The 13,619-nt window shown below is 35.5% G+C and overlaps 1 protein-coding gene across 1 annotated transcript in view; it reads right to left on the reverse strand.

Annotated features, from left to right (window-relative positions):
* Positions 1 to 3,595: 3,595 nt before the first annotated feature.
* Positions 3,596 to 13,619, reverse strand: part of LOC138712174 (protein 5NUC-like) — a 67,925-nt gene continuing 57,901 nt past the window's right edge. Inside the window, exons 7-10 of the mRNA XM_069843670.1 lie at positions 12,579 to 12,687; positions 11,064 to 11,219; positions 9,691 to 9,894; positions 3,596 to 6,390 (exon numbers count right to left, since the gene is read on the reverse strand). Of these exons, the coding sequence (XP_069699771.1) occupies positions 6,215 to 6,390; positions 9,691 to 9,894; positions 11,064 to 11,219; positions 12,579 to 12,687 (645 nt within the window). The 3' untranslated portion in view covers positions 3,596 to 6,214. The remainder of the gene's footprint in view (positions 6,391 to 9,690; positions 9,895 to 11,063; positions 11,220 to 12,578; positions 12,688 to 13,619) is intronic.

The raw sequence follows: 13,619 nt of genomic DNA on the forward strand, positions 1-13,619 counted from the left end.
TTATTGGATGTCATGAATTCACCTACAGAATAGAAGACGTGGGAAATTAGGTACTTCTTTAATTTGGCCCTAAATAATTTTATGTTTTGAGTTTCATTTTTTATATCGATAGGGAGGCTATTAAAAATGTTTATTGCCATATGACTCACTCCTTTTTGATAGCACGATGGACTTGTATACAAACATCTGTTTACATTGTTTTTCGTTTTTACTTATTTTATTAAGTTCCCCGCCCATTTCTTGTTCATGGACTTGCATCAATAAATGGAGGCTACATAATGCAACAAAAAAAAATACTACAAAAATGACCTAGATGTCAAGTCAGCTCATTAAATCATAAAGCAAAACAAGATATAGGAAAGCAACATCAGAAAGCAGTACAAATATAGTGCCCGCGAGACATCTAGGGGAACATAGGACAAAGGTTTCAAAATCGGGTCGTCTGGGATCCCTAATTTAAGAAGCAGTACAATTAAATACCATTATACCAAGCTACTTTACTTAATGTGTTGGGAAACGAACTATCGTCCCTTATTGAGAGGCCATCAACAGATTTTCTGTGGCTTCATCTTGGTACTCATATTAAGCTTCCATTACCTCTCCCTTCAATGTCTGATATAATTTGATGGCTGGCTTACACTAAATTATACAAATTTGTAAGTTGAAATAAGGAAAAGTTTTAAACAAATATTTACAAGAATATATTAAGTCAGTAGTATTTAACTATAAAATGAAATCAGTTTTAAAAATAAAATTTAACAGTGATGCTACTGAACATACAGTAGCTTGTCACTCGAGATACTCAGAATACTGCAGGTAAAAAGAAGTATATTGTATTAATTATTATAAAGAAATTAAAATAGTATCGTTGGGAAAATCTTGACGAAAAGTAAATATTTTAATAATCTGTGGCTCGACAGCCCATGAAGGACTAAGGCCTACCAGCCGACTGCTGGCCTCAGGTCCACATGTCTCAGCAGAAGTGAACGATCATCCAACCAATAAGGGAATGGTTGATCAGCACCATCCCCCCAGCTTTCACTACCTAGCATAGCTCCCCAAATTCATCACAATGCTGGGTGGGCACCAGTTCCATACACTGGCCGAAACTCCATGAGAATAATTCTTCCCCCATGAAGGCTTGAACCAGCATTCATTCTGCAATGTGAGTCCAGTCATAATGCCTTAGTCCATGATAGTACAGCACCGGGCAAAATGTTTCAGTACCATCAGTTAAATTTATATCATATTGACATTTCTGTATTATCTATCCATAAAAAGTACTACAAAAATTACAAATTAAGGTATTTAACAAGCAGGGTTCGGATTTCTATTACATAAAACCTGCCTAAAATGTTAAAAAATTACCTATAATTTACGAACTAAAACTGCAAGAATGAATAAAGTTCTTGGAAATTGGTCTTACAATTTAAAATTCAGTTAATATCTGCATAAAATGTAGTACGTATGTACAAAGTAAGAAAACAGTAATTTATTTATACTTACTTTTTACTTTTGAGGGCCTCTCCACTTTTCAGTGGTTACCCTTTATTCCCATTTTCCATCTGCGTCTATCATTCCAATCCTGCTCATTTAGTCCCCTATCATTCATCATCCTCATTATTCCAGCCCTCCATGAATTTCTAGGCCTTCCTCGTTTCCTTCTACCAGCTGGAGATCACTGAAGTAGCACGTTTGGCCACCTCCTCTCATCCATCCTCCTTACATGACCATACCACTGAAGTTGTCTATTCTCAATTCTTGCAATCACTGATTCTTCCATGTTCATTATCCTTCTAACATCTTCGTTTCTTCTCTTTTCCAGCCTGGATATTCTAGCACCTCTCCTTATGCCGTCCATTTCAACTGCCTGTATCTTACTTTTTTGGCCTTCCGATAGACTCCAACCTTCAGCCCCATATGTCAATATACTTTCCACTATAGCCTCAAGAATTCTCTTTTTTGTTTGCATTGTTATTGTCCTGCTCCATAGTACTCCATTCAACATCTTTATTGCTCCTTTACCATGCATTATCCTATAATCTATATCCGCTTTACAATTTCCAGTCTCATGCAAAACCGACCCCAAATATTTAAACTCCTTCACTATTTTAATTATTCCTTGGGGCAACTTTATATTTCGTCCATCTCCACCTATCACCAGGTATTCGGTTTTACTCATATTAACTTTCAGTCCACCTGCTTCAAATGCTTCAAGGAGTTTCCTTACCATAAATTTTGCATCTTCTCGACATTGCGCAATTATCACCTGATCGTCTGCAAATAGCAGCGAGTGCACTGTCTCATTTCCAACTGGAATTCCCATTCCTCGACATGAATTATTCCACTGCTTCAGTATCTGCTGGATATATATTTTAAACAAGGTAGGGGATATGCTACAGCCTTGTCTCAAGCCTTTGGTTGTATAGAAGGCAGCTGATAATCTTTTTCCTATCTTAACAGCAGCTTGACAGTCTTTATATAGCCTCTGAACTTACGCTATTAGAGGTAAACTAACACCAATACCTTTTATTTCTTCCCACAACTGCTTTATAGGAACCGAGTCGTATGCTTTCTGTAAGTCAATGAATACTAAATGTGTTTCCTTTCCTTTAGCATACATTTTTTCACTTATCTGTCTCAAATTAAATATATTATCCAGACAACTCCTTCCTGTAGTAAAGCCTGCCTGATCTTCCGATATCTTCCCTTCTATTTCTTCCTCTAATCTATTCTTAATGATACTATTAAAATCCTGCTAATGGAAGGCATGACACTTATTCCCCTATAGTTATTGGGGTCCTTCTTATCCCCTTTTTTATGGATAGTGGAAATATATGATATTTTCCAGTCTTCTGGAATTTCATCTCCTTCAAGAATTTGATTGAACATCTTAGTAATAAGCCTTACTAACAGAGGAGGTTCATATTTCCATAACTCTGCTGTAACACCACCAGGTCCACTAGCCTTACCACTCTTGCTTTTCTTCAATGCCTCTCTAACTTCTTCCTCTGAGTTCGGCTCCTCTCCATTCCTAATAGTTATATCTTGATCACTTTCCTTTTCATTCCTTCTCTCAACTAGCAAATCTTGAAAATAGTTTTCCCACTGATTCATAGTTATGAGCTGTAATACTGGTGAAGGGTTATTGGACTTTCTCGTTTTACGTAACAGTCTCCAAGCTTGTGCCGATCTATTATATCCCAATTCATGATCTATTTCACCACATACTCTTTCCCAGGATTCATTCTTACTTGACCTAACCAGTCTCTTAACATTTCTTTTGCATTCCCTATATTGCTCCAAGTCCTCATTAGATTTTGTGCTAAGCCATTTATTATACAGAGTTTTCTTATGATTTATTGCTTCCAGTATTTCCTTGGTTATCCATTCTGTTCTCCCTCCACTTTGTCTCTCCCTTCCTAAAGATTCTTCTGCCGCCTCAATTATAGACTTTTTAAGAAATTCGTACAGTTCTTTAGCTTCCCAATCTTCGTTTATTTATAAGAAAGATTATGTAGGCATCAATTCTTTGAAATTGGTAATAGTTGTTGGAAACTAAACATGGAACACTTTAAAGCAACTTACTCGAAGGTTGAAGGTTGGTATAATATTTTAATACCAGTACTTACAAATTCTGTTACTAAGGTAATTAAGAACTTAATTAAAATATCCTGCAATATACCAGTATATCTTTCATTAATAAAATGGAAATAAAACTTCTTTCTTTCAAAAGTAACTTAAAAAATACTTCAAATTGGATATGAATTCATACAGAACCCTCTAGTTAATTCTTGACTCATGTATACATACGTTTACAAATATTTCATTTTGTTGTCTGTAAGTTGTGAAAGTTATTCATATTGATCTGAGAGAGTAAGAACCGGTATATGTATTATTTATAGTCCCATAATTTGCTGTATGTTGCTTGTGTTTATGTAAATACATTTTTAAACAGCGAGTTTCAATTAATGATAAAATTGTAAGTAAATAAATGTAATCGCTTATATAATTTAAATACCAGTACACTAACACAACGCACGCATGCATGCACACAGAGACACACAAACACACTTTTATGTCCATTGAAATAAAAGAAACGTGTTGCAGTTTGGTACCACATAATAATGTACTTCAAGAAAATGTATTTCCACGTTTAATAGGAGCGTTTGACACCTCTCTTTTCATGGTTTTATTTTCTCTTTGCGACCAGATGTATGGTTTTAGAACACTAGCCTTCTGATATCTAATATAAAATTATCAGATCTTTCTCATCTCTGGTTAATATTTCTCATGCTAGTAAACACTTGTACGAGTATGTTGTCGCAATGGCTTATTTACAGAAGTTGCATGTAACTGAATCTTAAATATTATAAATTTCTATAATTGTACACTGTTTCTAATCTGAATGCTACAGTGACTACCTATAGGCCTACTATGCTGCTACTATTTCATTTTTTTTTCTTTGTGCAAGTATCTTTGTCTAAATCTTAATTTGTGATAATGTTCTCCGAATGTTATCCTTTCTAAATAAATTACTGTAAACATAACCTCTTATTAATTCACAAATCAATAAGTATCACAGTCTCTCAATACATTTCCAATTCCCTTTTCTGTCATATTGATGATGCATGGAGTTTTAATACAGGTTGGAACAACCAAAGTATATTACACTTCAGCAGTGGTTCTGCAAAATGAAGGAATAAATGTGCCATAATATCTTTACTGTATTTCTTATTACCGGTATTTATATAATTTTAGTAGGTTAAATAAATTAATGTTATTTTTTTGTGGTGTAACCAAAACGAGACAGAATGGATGAAGAGAGCGAGAGACAGATGGAGAATTGGAGCCAGTATTGTAAAATCTATTACGAAAATATAGTTATGAATTGTTGGGTGCCAGTACTGGTACTATCAGTATTGATTGCAGAACATAGTTAAAATAGAGTTTATTACTTTTGTCATATACCTTATTCACGAATGGTAACTTTAATATAAGTTAAATTGTGTACAAGAAATCTAAACTCTCTTATAGTAGTATATATGTATAACATCATATCATACAACAATCCAATTTTGTCAGAGTACATACCGTATTTGCACAAAAAAAAGGAAGAAAATCAATGACCAATGGTAATCTTTGGAGATAGGGTAATTCCTTACAATTGTGTTACCAAAGGAAGGTGCATATCTCTTCATTCCCAGCAACCGACCAGAATACATATATACCAGGCAAATCAAAATCCTGAATTAATCAAACCTTACCTGTCACTGATACTCGACCTTACGAAAACTTACTTTCTATCTGTGTACCTAAGAAAGCTTAAGTTACATGCGAGGCATGCAATCCTTCCTCTCTGCCAACCATCACTTTCACAGCAACTTATCACCCTTATTTATGTGTGAAATTGCGTCCCCGCTCAATTTCTCTTTTGTTTACAGTACAGTACGTGTGTCTCGACTAGAAGCCAAGTAGGCTACATAAATAAGCCTATCTTTCTTTGGTAACGCAATTGTAAAGAAAATCCTGGCAAAAGAATTATCTACTAAAACTGTTTTATTTGTCCAGTTACTGCCCATTCCTACTAGTATCACTACAAGTTTACTTTGTCTTGCACACATCACATAGCCTTGTTCATCTTGTATTATAAATTAAATGCATAAAGCCTGCTCATACAGTACATACCTTGAATCCCATCGACAGAAAACATTTTCTGCAATAATAATAAACATTGAACTATAGGCCTAATTAATTATGATTGAGTTTATATTTTTCTCTTTAAGAGGAAATATTTGCACTTATGTGCATGATGACTTCATTTTAAAGGTAGGTACCAGTATTACCTATAAACTTAAAACAGATTAGGCTACTGGTACTTCTGTTTCTTGGTTCTGGTTTTCACTTTTGAAGACTTAAGCTCTTATTATTTTACATTGGTGATTATATTTACTATACATTACTTTCCAAATGCATTAAGGTAATACCATGACATAAGAAGAACTGTGTTAGTAATTGCAATGATCTAGAAGTGAAAGAATGCCTCACCCTGATCTTTATGAACATGAATGCTTTTTCTTCTCTCAAAAACACACACATATACATTCAGCAACATGTTTTCTCGATATTTCAATAACGGTAACTTGAAATAATCATTGGGCCTATGAGAACAGTGCGTTGGAAATGTCTAAAGAATATTTACTGGTATCGTTCATTACACTGAACTCATGATAGAAGCAAAACACACAAGGAGTGGCATTAACAAGAAAGACGTAGCTTTTGACGCTGCTCCTGATGAACCTTCTATTAATTTTATCCTCCCTTCCACTCCAGCATACACAGGACTTCTTTTTTCGAAATAATTCCTCGCCATATCTGTGTCAGTTGTGTCTGTGGATAAAATAAATGATGGGTATTATTGCATATTTACATTAGTTGATTGTGATTCGCTTTAGAACACTTTTAATACCTGTAACATATAATCAACTTTGAAAACTTAATGGATTCATCTCAAATCTGTCCCTCAAAAAGCCAGCCGACACAATTCAATTCTCTCACAATTTATACGACATACTGTATTTCCTGACATTAGTACATCACATAGCAAACTAAAACCTGCTACTGGCAGCTTCTATGGACCTCTTAATCTGTTTACAGCCAGAAACACTGGAGTGCTAGTTAAAACAAAATAATTGCATGAATGTTAGCTGTCTTATTGTGTTGACTCTTTGCTACTAACCAAAAAAAGCAATAATAATGTACATATAGAATTAGATGCTAGTGATCAACTGGTTCCCCATCTACTACTACTACTACTACTACTACTACTACTACTGCTGCTGCTACCACGACCACCACCATAATCACTACCACCCAATACCATCCCCATGACGACCAATACCACCACAACCACTGCTACCACGACCACCGCCAACACGACCAAGACCACCACCACCCAATACCATTCCTATGACGACCAATATCACCACAACCGCTGCTACCACGACCACCGCCAACACGACCAAGACCATCACTACCCTATGCCATCCCCATGACGATCAATACCACCACGACCACCGCCAACACGACCAAGACCACCTCCGCCCAATAACATCCCCATGACGACCAAGACCACCACCACCCAATACCATCCCCATGACGACCAATACCACCATAACCACTGCTACCACGACCACCGCCAACACGACCAAGACCACCACTACCCAATACCATTCCCATGACGACCAATACCACCACAACCACTGCTACCACGACCACCGCCAACACGACCAAGACCACCGCCAACACGACCAAGACCACCGCCAACACGACCAAGACCACCACCACCCAATACCATCCCCATGACGACCAATACCACCACAACCACTGCTACCACGACACCGCCAACACGACCAAGACCACCACCACCCAATACCATCCCCATGACGACCAATACCACCACAACCACTGCTACCACGACCACCGCCAACACGACCAAGACCACCACCACCCAATACCATCCCCATGACGACCAATACCACCACAACCACTGCTACCACGACCACCGCCAACACGACCAAGACCACCACCACCCAATACCATCCCCATGACGACCAATACCACCACAACCACTGCTACCACGACCACCGCCAACACGACCAAGACCACCACCACCCAATACCATTCCCATGACAACCAATACCACCACAACCACTGCTACCACGACCACCGCCAACACGACCAAGACCACAACCACCCAATACCATCCCCATGACGACCAATACCACCACAACCACTGCTACCACGACCACAGCCAACACGACCAAGACCACCATACCCATGACGACCAATACCACCACAACCACTGCTACCACGACCACCACCAACACGACCAAGACCACCACCACCCAATACCATCCCCATGACGAATACCACCACAACCACTGCTACCACGACCACCGCCAACACGACCAAGACCACCATAACTAAGGGGCATTTGGCACTGTAGTGGTTAAGATGCTATGTTACAAAGCCAAATGATATTAGATTCAATTCCCGATGAGATAATTAATTTTTCCAATTCACCTAATCTTTCTATTTGCATTATGGGTTTGAGATTGGTGCAGTACAGAAATGAGTACTAGAGAATCTTCCTTGGGATAAAGACGATAAGGAAGTGGCACTGATATCTCTACTGCTTATTTATTTATAATTGTCTTTTAAATTACCTGAAGGTTTATAACCGCTCTCACATAAGCCCACCTTCGGTTCCTATCCTGAGCAAGATTAATCCAGTCCCTACCATATATCCCACCTCCCTCAAATCTATTTTAATATTATTCTCTCATCTACGTCTCGGCCTCCCCAAAAGTCTTTTTCCCTCAGGTCTCCCAACTGCATTTCTGGATTCCCCCATCGTGCTACATGCCCTGCCCATCTAAAATATTAGGATTTAATGTGCCTAATTATGTTAGGTAAGGAATACAATGCGTGCAGTTCTGTGTTGTGTAAGTTTCTCCATTCTCTTGTAACTTCATCCCTTTTAGCCGCTGATATTTTTCTAAGCACCTTATTTTCAAACACTCTTAGCTTCTGTTTCTCTCTCAAAATGAGAGTCCAAGTTTCACAACCATAAAGAACAACCAGTAATATAATTGTTTTATAAATTCTAACTCTCAGTTTTTTTTTTAAAGCTGACTGGATAACAAAAGATTCTCACCCGAATAGTAGCAGACATTTCCCATATTTTGTTCTGCATTTAATTTCCTCTCGAGTGTCATTTATATTTGTTACTGTTAACGCAATGTATCTGATTTTTACACTTTTCAAAGGATAAATTTCCAATTTTTATATTTCCATTTCGTACTATGTTCTGGTCACGAGACATAATTATATAGGCCTACCTTGTATTTTCATGATTTACTTCCAAATCTATTTCATTACTTGCTTCAAGTAAAATTCCTGTGTTTTCCTTAATAGTTTTTTTTATTTTCTCCTAACATACCAGTATTTATGTCATCCGCATAAACAAGCAGCTAATGTAACCTGTTCAATTTCGAACCCTCTCTGTTTTCCTGGACTTTCTTATTCCAGAGCAAATTAAAAACGTAAAGGTGATAGTGCATATACTTGCTTTAGCTCACAATGAATTGCAAAAGTGTCAGACAGAAAATGGCCTGTGCGGACTCTGCTATACACTTTTCTGAAAGTCATTTTAATTAATAGAACTAGTTTCTTGGGAATATCAAATTCAATAAGAATATATCCCTGCTGCTACTAATATTAATTACAAAGATGGAGTCTTAACCTCTCGCTACCCTATGGGACTCCATGGCCTGTAATATGGATTTCTTTACCACCATCACCACCACTCTTTGTTATTTTGTTTAGTCATCTGTCCGAAGACAGGTCTGAACCTCACAAGTGATATCAAGAAGGCACCTCTTATGAGGAAACGAGGTGAGGAGATAATGGTATAGGGTGGCCAGTTCCTTTCCCCCTCCTTTGCATACATATTACACTAATCAGACTTCAGATGCATACAAACAGTTGTTCTTCCTCTGACACATATCGTCAAGTGAGATGTGCTGCCTGATAATAGATGTACAGATCAGCCAGAACCTCAATCAGAGGCATTATTTTATTATTAGGTGATATATTAATCATATTGTAAATGTTGGATAGACTTACCCATCACTAGCTCCCTTCTGAAGTTCTTTTTTAGAACTTTATAATCGTCACCACCTTCAGCTATAAAAACTGGCATTATTACGTTATATGTCTCTTTAGCCTCTATAGGCTTGTACACAGGCACTCGGCATTCACCACATCGTGCATATGCTTTTATGACACGCTTGCCATTTGGATTGCGTAAATCATATTGCACTTTCAGACCTGAAAACAAAATAGAAAGGTCGAATATTAAAAAATAAATATATTCTAACATGCGTAAATCTATTTATGTGCGTCCATGTGAACTTGGTACACTTAACATAAAATATGTACCAGATAGCTATTTTTGAAAAATGTTTTTTTATGAAAATTTATATACACACATCCACACTCATTTTACAAGTCAATACTACTCGAAAACTATTTTCAATTTAAAAATCATAATATTAAGTACTATTGTTAAAAAAGGACGTTTATTTGTAACTCTGAACAATATGAAATACTGAAATACAGTTGTTAACAAAATTTGAAGTTAACGTGTGTAATTTTCCTTAAATAATACTCAAAATTTGCTCCTAATCCAGCCATAAATATTGTTAAATCAGAAATAAGTAAAATAAAAATATTTAATCTATCACTAAAAACAACTCTAAACCGATTTAATAAAAAAACCCCTGCAGTAACTAAAGTTGATGAGTGAACTAGGAAGTATAGGACTGTTAAGATTTGTCCAGTAATAATATAAGGGTCTTCTACTGGTCGTGCTCCAATTCATGTTAATAGAATTGCAATATTTGTTATTAACCAGAATATAATTTGGTTAATAGGATAAAATTGTATACCTCGGAAGTTTGAATTGTATATGGGTATAATGAATAGAATTGCAATAGATTCTGTTGTTTGATTGCATGTACTGTGATTATTTCTTATGGTCTACGAATATTTCGTTATTTAAAATACGACGATAAATTAATTACCTTTGCTAAAACTATTTCAAGTAAAATAGGAATTCCGGAAGTCATCAGATATTAAATAACGCAGAGAAATGCAGATAGGTTTGTAGATGAATGATTTGATTGCTTGATTGAATAGCGATTGATCTGTTTTTGGTTCGTATATTCATATAGAAATGGACCCAAATGGCTGACGTTTCTATAGAGATTTATTTTTATTATTATTACTATTATTGTTATTACCATTATTATATTGTGTATATGAGTTTTGTTTGCATCTATTCAGTCATAGATTCTGTCTATATTAACCCAAATATATTTTTATTTTGTAAATGGAATATAATTATTATAAAATTTCGATGTAACTTCATGCTCGCATGAGCTACCTCAAGTACCAGTAACGAATAATCCAGATATTAAAATATAATGTGTACATACCTGAGTACTGAAGAAATTTCCCATTGCGCTCACTCGGATTATAGTTATGGACACTAAACTCCAACACTTCCAAGAGATCAGATCCTTTCAGACTCATGCGCACCATGTTATTAACAAAAGGAAGCACTGACAGCAAATCAGCCATTGTCACCTTTCCTGCATTGGACAAAGAAATATTTGTCTTCATTTAGAGCCGTTATGTTAAAGTACTTAAATCTTGATTTATGAAGTTACTTTTAAATTTTTAAGTGGAATGCAAATTGTTACTGTTGTTATGATTTCTTATATGTATCGAGGTCATGAAGTTTTAGATTTTCAGAACTAGTATTAGATATTCGAAAATATAATAATTATTCTAATTGAACTTGAAGTACAGTAGGGTTGCTAAATAATTCGCTGATGTCAAATTATTTGTGTTTCCTATGGTATCCTGCAAGTAATAAAATTTTAATAATATGAATATAATTACATATGCAGTACCTAACCATCTTCTATTTGATTTTATTCTGATGTTCAGATTCATCTGTTTGTCTTCATCAGTGCTAAAATTAATTAATTTAGTGAATTTAAATACTATTATGGTCACAATCATGCCATGGTATGAAAGAAAAATTTCACAACCTCGAGCGGGATTCGTCATCCAACATCGTAAGATGAAGATTACATTTGTAAAGTTTCTTCCCAGCCATAAGCAGTGCTGACTAGATCAGACGCTATTGACAGTACCCTATAGCAGAGTCGCCAGTATGAAAGGATAATTCCAAGCCTTTGGTGTGAGATGAACTCGATAGCTCAGTGGTAGAGCACCTGACCGGAGTACAGGAAGTCACAGGTTCGAATCCCGCTCGAGGTTGTGAAATTTTTCTTTTATACCATGGCATGATTGTGACTATAGTAGTATTTAAATTCATTAATATGTCACATCAACGGACGTATATACGTCATCCAACATGGTAAGATGAAGATTAAATTCATTTAGTCTTCAGTTCCCAATATCTGGAGCTAATCTATTGTTTCCACTGACAGGAGGACGATTTTTTTAATTTTTTACATAGCTCTGTATGTTGTAGTGTTTTGTAAGCATTAATTAGGTACCTATATTACCAATAAGTTATACGGTACGGTACTTTTATTAATTTTAAATGAATAATATTATGCAGTGCATTCTGTCATTGTATGTGTTTACTTGTAATGATATCGTGAGTACTTTTACTGTGTGTTGATTAAGGAATGTGGCTTGCTTTATACATTTTGAGAGATAACATTTTATTCACTTTGAACTCTCATTATATGATTATATGTAAGTTAATTTCGAAGTAGATAGCAGTTTATTATAGACGAAAAAAAAGTTATGTTCACAGTCTTTTCTTATTCTTCTTCTTATTCTTCTTCTTCTGCTTCTTCTTCTTCTCCTTCTTCTTCTTCTTCTTCTTCTTCTTCTTCTTCTTCTTCTTTATATCAAAAACAGTTTTATGAATATGTTTAGAAATGTTTTAGTGTACAAATTACACTTACCATCTTTGCCACTGACATCAATAGATGACCGAATTCCACCACTGTGTTGCAAAGCAATAGGAGTATCAGTCCAACCTACTCCACGGTTTAATCTATACAAACGTGCCATCTGAAAGGATGAAGCGTAATAGTATACATACTTGTAGATAATTGAATCTAGCATTATGAAATATATTAAATAACATTATTCATCATTGTTGAATATTACATTTTAACACTTATATAAGCAGTGATTAACTTAATAGCTGGGACCTTCACTAGGCTTCGAACAATGAAGAATACCACTTCGAAACTAGTCAGCCAGGTAATTTTCTAATGTTAACACAGTAAAGGAGTTATAAAGTTAATGAGTGAACATTATTCACTTCATAAAATTAATTTCTGAAAATGCTGCTTCTTCTCCATTTTTTATAGTGTTCATTATGGAAGTTTTAAATGTGAATTATTCGTTTATATTTATATTCGTTTATATCTATAAATCTTTTGTGAAGAATTTTAGATAAGGACGCAAATAGCCATAGTAGCTGACGTGCCCTTTTTAAACCCCACTAACTAACTATCTATAAACTATATCTGTACGTACATTTAAATGTAGTTTTCGCTATGAGCATTATCGGTATGGCTGAAATAAGTTCATTGACATTTTTTAATTAGAACCAATACTGGTTAGTGGCTTATTTAAAAGGGATTTGGATTGAACATGTTTTTATTGCTGATAAAATAAAGAAAATACAACGTCTAGAAGATCGTATCTATCTTTATATTCAAATGAAATGGAGGAGAGGAAGAGAGTATAGTAGAATTATGTAAACCTGACCTGAAAGTCGAAAAATATTGAAACCATCGTGTGAAATATGATGAACGATAATTTTGAAGTATTTTAAATTAGTTTTTAAGATTTTATAATTGTTTTTTAAATATAAATTCTAATAAATACTTGCAATTTAATAGGAAAGCTCTTTTTTTTTCTTTGGAGCTGAAATTCCCCCTCCTCCAATGCCACCAGGTTGTCATTTGACATTTCTGGTCTCTCCTGGCAAT

The sequence above is a fragment of the Periplaneta americana genome, chromosome 13 (genome assembly GCF_040183065.1).
Source record: "Periplaneta americana isolate PAMFEO1 chromosome 13, P.americana_PAMFEO1_priV1, whole genome shotgun sequence".
NCBI classification, from domain to species: Eukaryota; Metazoa; Arthropoda; class Insecta; order Blattodea; family Blattidae; genus Periplaneta; species Periplaneta americana.